The 15,677-nt window shown below is 53.4% G+C and overlaps 1 protein-coding gene across 3 annotated transcripts in view; it reads left to right on the forward strand.

The window, feature by feature from the left end:
- Positions 1-15,677, forward strand: part of ADGRD1 (adhesion G protein-coupled receptor D1) — a 144,119-nt gene that overhangs the window by 51,910 nt on the left and 76,532 nt on the right. For all 3 annotated transcript variants that reach the window (XM_079941918.1, XM_079941916.1, XM_079941917.1), the window contains one exon: positions 786-927. In XM_079941918.1, the coding sequence (XP_079798044.1) occupies positions 786-927 (142 nt within the window). The remainder of the gene's footprint in view (positions 1-785; positions 928-15,677) is intronic.

Raw genomic sequence — 15,677 nt, forward strand, 5'->3', positions numbered from 1 at the left:
GGGCTGCTCGATCCAGCATCCAGTCGATGTCACTCAACTCCATCTCTCAGCTCTCAGGGGGTGGATCCCCTTCCCAGTCAGTCTCTCTGCTCGTGATTGTAAACCACTTCTGGGACCTCATGCTTCAGGGCTGATGTCTAGCAGAGAGAAGTGAGAATCCAGCATTTCCTTCTGAATCTTGTCACTTCTCCTCGGATCTTCTTGGACCATGTGCTCACGTCTGAACAGTCAGCATGGTCTGAGGAATGCAGTGCACTGGTGCAGTCAGGTCAGGATAGCAGGCTTTACTCTTAGTCAAGGATGGAGTTGCCTCCAAAGCACGTGGGCTGCACGTGGGGAAGGGGTATCACCTGGAGGGAAGCTCAGGTGCCTTTATCAGGAGAAGGGTGAAGGGCTACTGGGTGACAAGACAACAGCTGTCTATCACACTACTACTTACCACACCGGTTTATAGTGAGGGCAGACAGAGTTCCAATAGGTAAGTCACTGTCCAAGGTCAAGTAAATGGATGGCTGGGATTCAGGCTCATTGTTTTGACCTTTCTGTTCTTCCCCACGTCCTGGGCCAATCCCCTTCTTCTACTAGATTATAGGCTCTGTGAGGTCAAGGGCTCCCTCTCACCTTTCGGTACCAGCATCAAGCCCTAGAGAGAGCAGCTCTTTGATAGAAATCAAAGCTCCCTCCAAAAACGATTTCAAAAAATCTCAGACTTAACATTAAATTTTAAACCCAAGGGTTTTTTTCTTTTCTGTGTGTTTTGTAATGATTTTTCATTTCTTTCCAAGGATTGCTGAGGCAGCAAATTACAAGCACTGCTTGCTGTCTGTGAGCAGCTACCTGATTTCCCTGGAGGTCTTCCCGACGCCAAAGCTCTCCCAGAATTTATCGGGCTCCCCCCTCATCACCGTCCATCTCTGGCACCATTTGGTGAGTTCGAGTGAATTTGTCCTCATTTCTCTTCTTTGATTTCGTTTTGCAGCGAGGAATATTCATGTGTATGATTGTATAAAGAATCTTAGATGGATTGGTGCTGGCCAGGACTAGCATCTCCCTCTTCCTAGCATTCGTTTTCTTGGGATTGTTTGTGAACAGCGGTGGAAAATCCCCCGGATGGCAGTGGGGTTGGACACACGGTATTGACTTTGGGTAAAAAGGCTTCTAAGAACAGATGTCACCTTCGTAGATGTGTGCGCCACAATCTTGGGTATTTCTGATTTACAATAAATGTCGTTTTTGGAGGAGGGGGATATACGGACTGATTTTCCCTTATCCTGATAATCGCCATTAGTCAGTTGGAGAGCTTGGTTCTCTCTGGGAAACAGTTCAGTGTTTTGAAGAGACTTTTCTTGTGCTTTCGGTTTTGAGTGGTGAGCCGTTTGTTTTGCCCCATTGTAACCGTAATTCTCTCTGCCTTCAGTTTATCTTTGTCGGCGATAAGAACGACAAATGTATTGGGGACACAGATGTGCACCTGTCCTTTAAAAAGTACGGTTTTCCCTGTGTCAGGATCGTGTGCTGTGATACAGTGTTGATTCGACACTTGACGGTGTGATTTTTCAAGGAGTTTATTGGAAAATGCAATATATATAGATATATATAAAATTTAGTTTATTGAGGTGTAGTTGATTTACAATGTTTCATTGATTTCTGCTGTGATTCAGCTATACATATAAAATATTTATAGATATAGATACACACATTCTTTTTCATATTCTTTTCCATGATGGTTTACCGTGGGCTACTGAATGTAGCTCCCTGTGCTGTGCGGTAGGACCTTGTTTATCCATTCCGTATGTGCAGTAATAAGAACTAAATATATGTTTGATTGCCTGAAGTCACACAAAGACGTTTCCCGCCAGAATTTTCTATTTTGTCCCGTTGTATACTGTTCCATCCCATTCCACCAACATTACCTGAAGCCCTACTATGTGCCAGCCTCCGGGTCCGTCCACCTGTGTTTTCGTCCCCTCCTCAGTGAGACGGCCATCGAGGGAAGCCAGTGAGTCAGGACATAGTCGCTCTCACTGCAGCTCCCGTCTCACCCTGCCCCCCGACCCTCATTCCCCACGAAGGTCAGGCCCCGTCTTGGTTCCCTCAGAACCCAGCTCCGCCCAGCCGTCCACACTTTCTGGCCAGTGTTCGTCTGTATTTGTGCTTTCGCAGGCTGATGGCATCACCCGACAGCCGTTGCTCTGTTCTCTCTTTCATCCTGACGGTTTCGCCGGTTTCTCACGTCCCTCTGGTCATCATTCCCTCCTTCCTCAGGGAAGGACGTTTTCCTTCTCTTGCTCGGGAACCTTCCCTCCCTTCCTCCGCCCCCGCTGTCTGCCTGCTCCATCCCTCTCTCTCACGCCCTTTCCATCCACAGGCAAACCGTCCTGACCTGAGAATGCCCCTCTCACCCTACCTACCTCTCTCCCTCTCTTTCTGAAGCTCACAAAACATTTTAAATTGTGGTAAAATACACAGAACATAAAATTGACCTTCTGAACCGTTTTCAATCCTGCAGTTCAGCGACGGGAGTAAAGTACGTTTCACGTTGTTGTGCAGCCGTCACCACCCTCCATCTCCAGGACTCTCTTGATCTCGAAAAACTGAAACTCTGTCCCCGTTAAACACGAGCTCCCACTCCCGTCTTCAGCCCCGCGCCCCCGGCACCCCCCCTTCTCCCTTCTGTCTTTATGATTTTGGCTACTCTGGGAGCCTCGTGTAAATAGAGTCATAGAGGGTTTGTCCTTTTGTGTCTGGTTTGTTCCACTGAGCACCAAGCCCTCAAGGTCCATCCGTGTTGTAGCAAATGTCAGAAAGTCCTCCTTTTTTGTGGGGGGGGCAGTGCCATGCGGCATGTGGGATCTTAGTTCCCCGACTAGGGATTGAACCTGCGCACCCTGCAGAGGAAGGGCAGAGTCTCAACCACTGGACCGCCTGGGAAGTCCCAGAATGTCCTCCTTTTTAAGGCTGAATCATATTCTCTGGTGTGGATGGACGACATACATTTTGTTTATCCAGGCATCCGTCAATGGGCACTTGGGTTGCTCCCACCTTTAGGCTATTGTGAATAATGCGGCCATGAATGTGGGTGTGCAAGCGTCTCTCCAAGACCCTGCTTTTGGTCCTTTTAGGTGTGTGCGTGCAGAAGTGGCATCGCTGGTTCCCAAGTTCCAGAGATCTTATGTGACGTCCACCTCCCTTCCCTTCTTCAAACTATTTAAAGTCGATTTTTACTATCTCCACTTTCCATACACATTTTCGAACTGCAAAAATGGTCTCACACGTCTCCAGAGACCCCTGCTCACCTGGGCTCCGTCAAGGCCCGTGCCCCGCCGCAGCCCCTGACGCCCCAGCCCCGGGCTGGCAGTCCACGCCCTGCAGGTGCCGCCCTTTCCCTGGTGTCAGCCCCACCTCTGCGGCACCACCTGCTGTAACTCCCTAACACAGGTGTTCCTTCAGCCCCTCTGCATGAACGTGTACTTCTCTGAATTCACGGGGATGCCGTGATTTCAGCCATCACCTCCGGGCAGGTGTTCCCGATGACACAAAACCCACCTCTTCCCTCGGCCTCGCTCCTGTTTCCGGGCAGGTTTCTCGGCTCCAGGTGTGCAGGTGGGCACGTTACCCCCGAGCCCGCACGTCCTCTGTGTCTGTCCTCTGTCACCACATTGCCTTCTCTCCGCTCTGAGCCTGGCACCCTGGCGCCCTCCTGGGTCCTGGTCCCTGCGCAGGACCGGCTGTGACCCTATTTTCAGAGCATCCCTCGCACCGGCTCTGCCCCGCCATCCCTCCCCTGGTTCTGCCTGAGCTAGAAGCTTCCTGACTGTTCTCCCTGCTTCATTCTCCCCGAGTTCCAGGCTTATCTTCCAGAAACACATGCCAGGTGGCCTTACTCACCTATTTAAAATCTTTCGGTGACTAAGGTTTCCCTGAGGACACATTTCAACTCCAGGCCTCACGGTCGGTCTCTAGCAGACCTTGCCAGTCTGACTTTCTGCTTGAATGTCTGTCTGGAGGAATGGAAACGCTCGCTCTCCCCTGAAGTCCAGGCCTGGTGGGCCTCCACCCTTGCATGTGCCCCTCCCTTTGTCTGGAAGGCCTTCTCTCCACGTCTCTGAGGTCAGTCCCACCTCCTCCATGAAGCCCTCTCTGATGTCCCCAGGGAAGGGCCACGTTTCCCTCCAGGCCGTCTTTGCACTGCGTCAGTACCACCTCCGAGGACCGTATGTAATTGTTTATGCAAATCGATCACCTCTTAAGCCAGCCTGTGCGTTTCTGGAGGGGCTGCCCTGGACCCTGTTTGGGATCACTGGTTCCTTCCTCACGATGCCCGGCACTGAGCGTTGGCTCACAGCAGCGGCTCAGTAGATGGCTGCTGAGGAAGTGCCGAGCTCAGAGGCACAGCACCGCGGAGCAGCCTCGTCAGGAGCTGTGCTGTTACTCGTGTATGTTTGTGTGGCTCCCCTTTCTGTGGAGAGACGCTCGTCCCCGGGCGGAGGCTCTTCCCTTGCTGCCATGGTGCGGACGCAGCTAACTCGGCAGGAGTGAGCTCGGCGGGCTCAGCCTGTGCTGGAAATTTGGTCCTGGCGGGAAGCAGCGGCATTTTAGTGCTTCCAGTGTTGGGGGTTTTATAACGTGGCATCGAGATGTGCAAGTCTGTAACCCCAGTGTGCAGAAGCAGAGAAGCCTTGCTCTGGATGACTCCGGAAGCGATGTGTGCTTGAGGCTGAAGTGGCCCTGGGGAAGGGGGCTGTGAGGCATGGTGGTCGCTGGGGGCCAGGCTGTGCTGCGGCTGTGGGCTGTGCTGGGGAGCGGGGCGCTTGGGACCAGGGCCTGCAGCTGAGGCGCGAGGCTGAGCGGGCAGCGGAGGGAGGGGCGCGTGGCCTGAACGCAGGGCTTCCCGGCGTCCAGACCCTCGGTGAGTTCACAGGGCAGGGACGTGTCCGTGCATGCACACACACACACCCAGGACGTGCGCTGACACACAAATACACGCACATGCAGACCTAGCGCACACACAGACACACACGCACCCAGGACACACATAGACCCGCCACACACACACAGACACACACATGCAGACCTAGCGCACACACAGACACACACACACAGGACACACATAGACCCGCCACACACACACACAGACACACAGACATACACACCCAGGACACACATAGACCCGACACACACACACAGACACACCCAGGACACGCATAGACCCGACACACACACACACAGCCACACACACGCCCACACCCACCCTCCTTGTCAGATCAGGCTGGTGTGAACCTGGAGCTTGAAGAGCAGGGCTGATTTTGTTTTGTTTATCGGGGTTCCCCCCTCCCCCCAAGCCCCTTTCTGAGTAGGGCCGTCTCCAGGGGCCCCTACCCTCAGGACCTCACCGCCAGCCAATGTCTTTTGGGATGTCCTGCCATAAAGATCCTTACATTAAAAAAAATGTTCTCAGTATTTTCTTAGGAAACCAACTCGAGCCGGTTACTGGTACAATGAAATAAACAAGCCAGAGCCCACTGCCCTGATCTCCAGGGGCTTTGCTTTGAGCCCCCGGCGCTCATTACGGCTCTGTGCTGTCTGTGGGTGGGACCCGGCTGACGGATGGTGGTGGCCCGTGTAGCCGGGGCTTCTGCTCCATGTCGTCTCCGGAATCTCTGTGTCGGGCATGCCTGGGGCCCAGCGTGTGTGTCCTCAGAGCCTGTGTTCAAACCCATCACAGTGTTTTGCTTCGTTTATGTCCCTTGCTTCCCAAACCATCAGACTGTCCAGATTCCGACCCTGTCGTTTGGCCGCGCCCAGTCGTGCTGATTTGCAGGTGGTCTCTGCTGCTCTGCTGAGCGTCCCGGCCGGCGCGGGGAGCCTGCTGGGCTGCAGCCTTTCCCAGCTCAGGGCCCTTGGCCGGGCAGCCGGCAGTGACGTAGAGGCTGTTGCAATAGACCGTCCAGCTGAGAGGGATGGAAACGGGGAGCAGATGCACAGCCCCCTCTAGAAGTTACTCAGGGCACAACGCTGCCGTGGTTAACTGGTCCCTGTAGCAAGTGACAAAGTCCCCTGCCTAAAAGATGGGTCAGAAATGGCCGTGTTCTGGCCAGTTAGAATGCTCACAGCCTCTAATCAGAACCTTGATTTGTAAATCAAGATTGAATGGTCACCTTTCCCTGGTCAACGAAGATGAGACCTTTGCTACCCCCAGAAGGAAGCAAAGCCTGAGAGAAGCAGATTCTTCGGAAACTCTGAGAATTAGAAAACCAAAAGCCAGTCTCTTGAAGAGCTAAGTTCAGTTTCAATGGCTATTGTCTAAAAATTACTCATCAATCAGGCCGTCCATCCATCAGGATTGTCATAAAGTTCGGAAGGGATTGAGTCCAATGACAGTGATGTCCTAGCATCAGTGATGTTTGGCCCGGGAAGTGGCCAAAATGGAAGGTCCGCCCCTCTGCGCGTCTGACACCCCCTCCCGGAGGACCAGCGATGGGGCTGTGGTCAGAGCACAGACCGAGCTGCCTGCCCAGCTCTGACCCGTGACGGCCGTGCACCTCTCGTGGTGAGTCCGTGGGAGGCTCGGCGGCCGCCACACAGGAGGACCAGCCACACAGGAGGACCATCACGGCGACCAGCTCAGAGGCTGGGGCAGTGTGGCTGCTGTTCACAGTGTGAGCCTCGTGGGGAGGGGCTGGAATCGCCCGTCTGAAGTCGTTGCATAGTGAGAGAAGCGAGTAATCTAGAGGGTAGTAAGAAAATCTGCGTCATGAAACACTCACAAGTAAACACGAGGGTATCATTTGTTCTCCGAGATGTTTATTCATTGGCTCATACGTTGACTCAACAAAAACCAGCTGTGATCTCGAGTGGGGTGTTGGCCTCCCTGCCTGCATTTCGTCATTCGTAAGCCGGGACGGGGGTTAGTTAGCGCTTGTTCAGTTCATAGTCGGCGGTGCAGGAACAGACTCCAGCCTCGGAGGAGCTTTAGCAAAGAGGGCGTTTTCCAGGACATCTTGCAGCTCACAGGGTGGAGGGAGCTCCACCCAGGGGTGGTCAGGGCCAGACAGGGGCCCTGCGCTGGTGCTGGGTGAGGGCCGCCTCTGTGTCTGTGCGTGTGTCCCCTCCTCACAGTTCAAAGCCCCAGGAGGGAGCAGGAGGGAGGATGTCTGTTGCTGTGTGAGGCTTGTATGCCCGTCACGGGCCAGAGGGTGGCGGGGAAGTGGGTGTCGCTCTCCCAGTATCACCTGTGTGGGGTTCGTGCACCTTGACGACTGTAGCATCTAAATGCTGGGGTGGGCCGTGTGCACAGAAGTCCTGACCAGTTCCGGCCCCAGGACTTCCCTCTGAGTCTCGAGACACACACGTGCTTGGGGACAAGCTCTGAGGGAAGCCCTGGGCTCTCCCCTGTGGGGGGCTGGGGCCCCTGTGCCCTCAGGGTTGTACCTCCTCAGGCCATCTGGATGCGGGGAGCGGCGTCAGGACACGGGGGGCTTTGGTCCTGCAGATGCAGTGGGCGGCGTGGCTTGCCCAGAGGTAGCGCCGCAGCTTCTGATGTTTGAAGGGAAGCCACACGCCTGGGTTGGAAATTGTATCTCTGGGGTTGTGTTGTTGGCAGCGAATTCAAATTCGCTGTTAACATTTTCAGCCAGAACTCATCTGTGGGTTGACTTGGGCTAGTCGGTCACCAGTTTATAACCTCGATGGTTTTTTTAAGATTTTTATTTGAAATGATTTTAAACTTAAGGAAAAACTGCAAAATAGGACAGAGCTCCCATACCCCCAGCTCACCCTAATGTTAATAGTTCAAAGTACAGTTCTTGAAACCAGGAAATTAAGAGTGATATTAACTAGTCAACAGGTGCTTTGGAGCTTGTCAGTTTTCCTGCTTAGGGCTTTTCCATGCAGGGCCTCGCCTGTCCCCTCACCTCCCAGCCTGTCGTGGCTCTTCAGCTCCTTGGTCTTGCAGCACCTCGACGCTTGCATCGTCCAGGACGCTCACTTCGGAGAGCGTCTCTCAGTGTGGGATTACCTGACGTTTTCTCACGACGAGGTTGAGCACCACAGAAGTGAAATTGTGCCTTTCTTGTCGGATCACACCGGACTGTGTGAGTTTCCTGTGGCTACTGGATAAAATAACACAGACGAGGGGGTTAGACAACAGACCTTCATGGTCTCGCATCCTGGAGGCTGGAAGGTGGAGATCAAGGTGTCGTCAGGGTTGGTTCCTCCTAACGCCTCTTACCTTGGTGTGTAGACCCTGCCTTCTCGCTGTGTCCTTATGTGACCTCTGTCCTCTTCTTATAAGGACACCAGTCATATGGGATTAGGGAACAACCCTATGGCCTTATTTACCTTAATTACCCCTTCAAGGCCCCGTTTCCACATACAGTCACATCCTGAGGTCCTGGGGACTAGGTCTCCAACAGATGGATTTGGGGACACAATTCAGACCAGACGCAGGCAGTAAAGGATGGCATTTATCATCATCAGTGATGCTCACTTTGCTTGCTTGGTTGAGGGGGTGTTTTCCAGCGTTATCCATCGTAAAGTTACCGTTTTTCCCTTTGCAAATTATAATCTCTTGTGAGGGAGATACCATGAAACCACACAGCTGTCATACCTCTCATGATACTTTCTCCAAAAATTTTAGTGTCCATCAATGGTTATTACCTGCAAAAATTATTACTGTAGTGTTTGCCTAATGTTGATTTTCTATTTCCATCATTCTTTCTACATTTGTTAGTTGGAACTTTAATATAAGGGCAAATTACTCATTTATTCATGTCAATATGATTCTTGGACATTTTGTTCTGTAGGCTCTAATCCAATACTGTCATTATTTATTTTGTTGTTCAAGTTGTCCCAGCTTTGACCATTGGGAGCTTTTTCCCAGTGGGCTTCTGTGTCCTTCCGATAAGCTTTCCTCGTTTTTGAGTCTTTCCTTACTTTCTAGCATTAAAGATATTCTAGGCTCATGGACTCCACCATTTCTCCAAGGGGCCCTGTTCATTTTATTGGCTAGTGGTGTTTAGAAACCAGGATCTGGGTGCAAAGCGTGCTCATTTCTACTGGGGTGTCATTGCTTCTAAAATGTATGTATGTACTTAAACAAGCAAACACATGCATTTATATATTTATCTATATTTATCCATCTGTATGTATATGTTAAAAAGTGTAAGTTCATTCTGATAACGCTTTGCAATCAAAGACCACAGGATTCATTCGAGGCTTTTTTTTTTTTTTTTTTGAGGTACGCGGGCCTCTCACTGCTGTGGCCTCTCCCGTTGCGGAGCACAGGCTCCGGACGCGCAGGCTCAGCGGCCATGGCTCACGGGCCCAGCCGCTCCGCGGCACGTGGGATCTTCCCGGACCGGGGCACGAACCCGCGTCCCCTGCCTCGGCAGGCGGACTCCCAACCACTGCGCCACCAGGGAAGCCCCGAGGCTTTTTTTAATATCTTTCCTTCTCCAAAGCTGGCTCTCATGATTCTCAGTACTTTTACTTATTGGTAAAATAAAATATATTACACGTACAGAGTCGTTCAGGATTGCTAACCCATGCCCCCGTGGGAGGACGATATTTGTTCACGTTCTCTTTGCCATTAGCTTACACTGTACAGTGGAAATTCTGTTTCACAGAGTTACCTAGGTTGGTTCCTTTCTGCTCCCTTCCCTTCAGAGCGGGTTAATCATTTGTGATACAGTTAGATTCGTCTGTGGTTGTGTGTACTCAGTGATGGCTGTGCCCCGTTCTGGCCAATTTTAGTTATTGATGTATTTGGGGTGGGGGTATGTGAAATGTAACCACAGTCCTAAGGGTCAGATCTACACAAGCAGGTGCACTCAGAGGCGTGGCACCCCACCCTGTCCTGCTCCGTCCTCTGTTCTTTGCACTCCATCCCCAGCCATGCCCTCTAGGTAAGCAGTTCTCTTAGGTTCTGGTCTATCCTTTCTGTGGTTTGTTTGCATTGAACAAATAGGTGCATTTTCTGATACCTCCTTGCTTCCATGAGGGTAGAGTGCTATAAAAACCCTTTTGGGGGCTTCCCTGGTGGCGCAGGGGTTGGGGGTCCGCCTGCCGATGCAGGGGACGCGGGTTCGTGCCCCAGTCTGGGAAGATCCCACATGCCGCGGAGCGGCTGGGCCCGTGAGCCATGGCCGCTGGGCCTGCGCGTCCGGAGCCTGTGCTCCGCAACGGGAGAGGCCACAGCAGTGAGAGGCCCGCGTACCGCAAAAAAAACCAAAAAAACTCCACCCTTTTGAACTTTGCAGTTGTCCACTCCACAGTCTACCCTGGAAAGCAGTTCATAGAGATCGTCCACCTCCTTTCTTTCTTTTACAGCTGCCTGGCACTCGGGTGTGCGGATTTATTCAACCGTCATGTGGTTGTCAAGTCCCCTCCTGCATATGGGCACTTGAGTTGGTTCCAGTATTTTGCCAGCAATTTGTTGGAGGGAATGACATTGTTTGCCTGTATTTTCCCGTTGTGAGAGGTGTAGCCTCTCTTCTATGCTCTTGGAAAAGCGTGTGTCTACTTGCAAATGGACCCCTCTCCCCAGGCTGCTCTCCCGCGCCTCTAGCGGTTCAGGGAGCAATGGAGTGACCAATAGCAGAGAGAACAGGAAGAGCTCCGTCTCTGCACGTGAGGTCACTGTGCGAATGGGTGCCGCCAGCCAGATTCCTTCCCCTCTGCTGCTCTTGTGAGCTGTGTGTGTGGTTAATTCATTTCTGAAGATGCAGCACTATGAGCTGTCAACCACAGACAATAATAATCGTCCAGATGACCCAGAAGAATAGCAGTACATGAGGAGAAGCATTCCCGGAACCCGCTGCCCCCAGTGACAGTGCGTTCTTGGGCCCCAGCACAGGGGCCCGGGAAGGCGTGGGCAGGAAGCAGGTGCAGACGTCTCCTCCTGAGCTGTGCTATGTGACCTGGGTCACGGCTGGAGGGAGGCGGGGGATGGCTTCGAGTGCTGTTGAAAGCCACTGGGCTTCAGGGGTGGCTGGAGAAGCAGCAGCAGATGAAACTGCGCGTTGCTATGCTTTTTGAAAACACAGTTCTTTTTTCTTTAAGCACACCACCCTCCCAGACTCCAACAGTGAAGGAGAGATGTTTGGATAAGCATCCCTTTGTTCTGGAAGGCTCTGGGCAGGGGCTCCCTGGGGCACTGTCTTTCGCTGGTCCTTGACACCTTCTTGTCACTGGAGTAGTTCAGAAGATGGTGTGGGCTAGGGGTGGGGGGTGGTGGGAGTGGGGCGGGGGCGGCAGGGGGGTCAGTCCTTCGCAAATCCTTCTCACTTTCCTGCTGTAGCTTGAATTCCGGCTTGGGCTGGCCTCGAGGCAGCTGCTGGACGTTTTGTAGAAGTTTACATTTTTTCCTTCTCTGAAGTCAGGAAGGTGCCAGTTTGGAAACCAGAGAAAAAGAAAGGGTGGATTAGAATGCAATCTCTGTTCTAATGGTGGGTTACTGTAGTTATTTTTAAAAAAGAAAGTCTTTGAGTGAAGGCTTGTCGTCCTGAGGAGAGGCGGGGAGGAAATTTTATCAAACCAACCGAGGACAGTAATTGCGGCTTGTCTCAGCCGGGCGTTCTCTAGGGTTTTGGGGGTTTTTCTTCTGAACGTTGCTTTTGCATTTCTGAGGATGTTTGTGGAGGCATGCTCTTTTGAGTTAAAATGATTTGTGCGATGGGAAACTATTTTTGCGGAAGCCCGCGCTGGTGGGCAGGGGCGGGGCGAGAGGGGCTCAGAGGACACGTGGGGATGGTCCTGGGTTCCGTCATCGTCGAGGGGTGCGTGGCTCGGAGCCGCTGCGCTTTAGCCCGGCAGCGGGGCCCGGGCTGACGTGGCGTCTTTTCCTGGCACAGAGTGGGGACTCCCTGGGGTTTCTGAGGGACAGTGGCCGCACGCCGGTCCCCAGGCCTGTCCTGGGGGTCCTAGGGGGGACACTTAGTTAAACCCAAGCATGAGGGTGGCCCACCAGAGACGCTGGGCTTGCGTTTCTGGGACACCACGTGGTCATGTCATCAGTCCCTTTCCGAGGACATCGGGTCCCATCAGTTAGTCAGAACGGTCAGGCTGCAGAGGGCGAGTTGGATCTGGACTTTCGTGAGCCCAGCCTGTCCTCTGACCCTGGGCACCGGGAGACGACAGAGGGGGCCATGCTGAGGGGCCCGGGGTGGATGGGGGGACCCGTCTGGGGCCCAGTCACACCCCGGGGCCTGCCCCCATCCCCCCTGCCCCCAAGCTTCCCTGAGCTTTGCCTTCCGAGCCGGACAGATTTCTTCTCCCAAAAAGCCTGTTTAATGTCTCGGGGGCACCTTGGTCCCTGAGTCAGCGCGCGTTTCACCAGCCAAGGTGCTTGAATAGAGAACCGTCGGGGTGGACTCCAGGTGGCTCCTGAGTGACCCCGAGCCTCTGGCCTTAACGTCCCCACTGGACAGAACTGCGGCTCAGACACATGCGGGCACTTGACCTCCCGACTGAGATGCTCCCGGCTTCCTCTGCTCCGCGTTACCTCGAGGAGATGGGTCTCGGGCAGGGCTTCTTACCTGCAGCACCGTTTATGTGCTCGCTGACCATCCTGCTGTGCCTTTTCGTGTGCGCTATTCAGGTCTTTTGCCTGCATTTGTATCGGGACGTCTGCTTTCTTTTTCTCGCGGAGTTTTTAGGGGCTCTTTGTATAGTTTGGGTGTGAGTCACTTGGTGGGTATATGCACTGCACATATCCTCTCCGATGGGGTCTTGCCTGTTTACTCTTGGGCTGCCTCCTGGAGTTTTAAGTTTCAACGTGGTCGACTTCATCAAGCTGTCCTTTCACGCTTCGGGCTTTTGTGCCCTGGTGCAGGAATGTCGCCTCGCCCAAGCTCATGAAGACAGTCCCCCGAGCTCCCTGAAAGCTTTAGTTTTCTCCCTCACCTTTGGACCTAGTCCTTCTGTAATTGTTTCTGTGTGTGCTATGAAGGGGAGGTCAGGATTTCTTTATTTTTCCCAGGTGAATAGCTAATTTACCTCGCTCTGTTTGTTGAAAAGATAGCATCCCCTCCCCCTCCCTTTACACTGCAGTGTCACTTTTGCCATAAACCAGTTCACTGTTTACGTGCGATTCTGTTTCTGGACTCTGCTCCTATCTGTTTATTCTGGTGCCAATTCCTGGCTCTCCAAACTGCTGCGGATCTCTAACAGGTCCTGAGAGGGGCTCAGACCCCCCCAGCTTGGCTCTCCCAGGCTGCCTGGGCTACTTTGGGTGAGATACACACTTGAACGTTTGATACACATCGACACACACCTTTGATACGCATAGTGCCCTCAGAAAGCTTGTGAGAGTTGACATTGTCCCCAGGCGGCCCCGACTTCCCCACATCCTGGCAAACTCTGGTGGCAAGACGTCTCCTGGTAATGTTATTGTTGTGCTTTTATTTGCATTTCTTTGATTATGAGCGAGGCTAGACACTTTTTCCTATTGAATTGGCCATTTGCATTTTCATTGCTTATATCCTTTGACTTCTAAGGGCCATGTGCCTGTCACAGCATGAACTCGTTGTCTGTTATGTTTCATTTTGACTGTTCTGGGCATGTGCAAGTTGAATGTTTTTATATTATCCAACGTAGCCACCTTCTCCAGAAGAAGGCTGTGTTAGCTTCCTGTCGCTGTTGTAACAAATCACCACAAACGGGATGGTTTAAAGCGACACGGCTTCATCATCTTCATGCTCTGGAGGCCACGTCTCCAGCCTCCGTCTCCCTGGGCAGGAGTCAAGGTGCCGGCGGCTCTGCATTCCTTCTGGAGGCTCCAAGGAGCTCTGTGTCCTTGCATCTTCCAAAGACCCCGCCACTCCTTGGCTTATCTCTCCCTCTGCCTGCACGGCCTCTTCAGACCTCTCTCTCTGGCCTCTGCTTCTGAGGTCACCTCTCCTCTGCCTCTGCCCCTCCTGCCTCCCTCTCACAAGAACTCTGGTTGATCACACTGGGTCCTTGTGGAACAGCCAGGATAATCTCCCCATCTCGGGAGCTTTAACTTAACCCCACCTGCAAAGCCCCTTTCCCTCGTAAAGTAACACTCACAGGTTCCGGGGCTTGGGATGGGATCTCTCTGGGCGAGGGGGTGTCGTTTTGTCTACCGCAGAGGGTAGCGTAGGAGTCTATAGGAAGCCCCTTCCAGGTCAGTAGGGCTACGGAGACCCTCGGGGAGGGTGGCCAGGTTTCTGAGTGAGACAGCCACCACTGCGGGGTGGCAGGTTTCCCCTCTAAGGCGTGAGATTTCTGTGCCCAGACCTTTCACTCTGACTGATGTGATGGAACACGGAGGCAGATACATGGTCGCTGCGCCCCGTCGCCCCTCCACAGAGGAGCCTGCTCAGCTGTGTGTCAGGGCCGGCGTGGAGGACGTCAGCCTGAATCCTAGAAACAGTGGTCTTTCCGCTTCCGGGGAACAGCGAAAGTGCTCTCCACCGCTTTTATAGCCAAACATGGATGCCGGATAATTCAGTGCGTAGCAACTGCCGTGTTTCCCAAGTACACTGAAAAGAAACAGGAGACCAGTAATCTGATACTCGTGTAAAAGCCCATCACTTAACTGGCCAGTTTGCCAAACACAGAGCACCTGTTGTGTGCAAGGGAAGCCTGTCCAGCCGACATGTGGTCCTGGGCGTGACTGTGGGTACCGGGTGCCTCTCATCACTCAGCAGGTCTTAACCACCCAGCATCCTCCCGTGGGGCGTTCCAGGTGCACCCGGGCAGAGGAGGTACCGCTTCTCATCCTCCCGTGGGGCGTTCCAGGTGCACCCGGGCAGAGGAGATACCGCTTCTCACTCTGTGTTTTTGAAATCGCCACGCGGACACCGTGGGAATGGGGGTCGGGCAAAGCCTCGGTCGCATTGTCTGTAGCTGCAGTTAAACGCGGATGGAGAGGGCCCCAGGCTGCCCAGACGGCCTGCTTGAACTCCCCACCTTGGCTTACGGCTGCTCCTTGGAGATCACTGCTGAGGTGCAGTGTCTCGGGCTGGTTTGTGTCTTTCCAGCCCTCTCTCCTGGGCCAGCCCACGTCCCTTCCTGAAGACGCACTGGGCTGAGGACCCTGAGAGCGGAACCAGCTCTGGTGGTGGAGGCGAGAGGCCACTGATGGCCCGGCTCAGCTGAGACTCTGGGCCGTCCTCCTGTTCCCTCCCTTCAGGCCTGGCTGACTTTCTTCCAGGAGCTGAGTCTGTGGGTCCTGGTGGATTTTGTGGGATTGATGGAAACTCTGGAACTTAGCTGGACTGTACCTACCTTTTGACCCATTATTGGGATGACTAGGTCCACACCTCGAGACCCCATATGGTCCCCTCACACACCTGTGCTTTTCACTTAATCACCCCACCCCGTCCCCGCCTGCGACGCCAGCTTCCATGCTGCCAGTGCACAGATTCATTCTCGTGCTTATCTTTTCCAAAAGGTTGGGTCTTAGCAAACACTAGCCCTCCACCCTTAATTCAGTCCCTGTCTTAAATGAGGTCATTGGTTTCAGGGGACCCATTTCCTTCCTCTACCATTGGCCTTTACTGGACCACCCAGGTCCGCCACACAGAGCTCCGAGACTCCGCAGCTCGTGATGGGGCACACGGGTGCCAGCCACCTGTCTCCCCAGAGACCTCGGGCTCCTTAGGCAAGATGACCTACCTTCCCTCCGGGGACCAGCTCTGCGTGCCAAACAC

Source organism: Stenella coeruleoalba (assembly GCF_951394435.1).
Source record: "Stenella coeruleoalba genome assembly, chromosome: 14".
Taxonomy (NCBI): domain Eukaryota; kingdom Metazoa; phylum Chordata; class Mammalia; order Artiodactyla; family Delphinidae; genus Stenella; species Stenella coeruleoalba.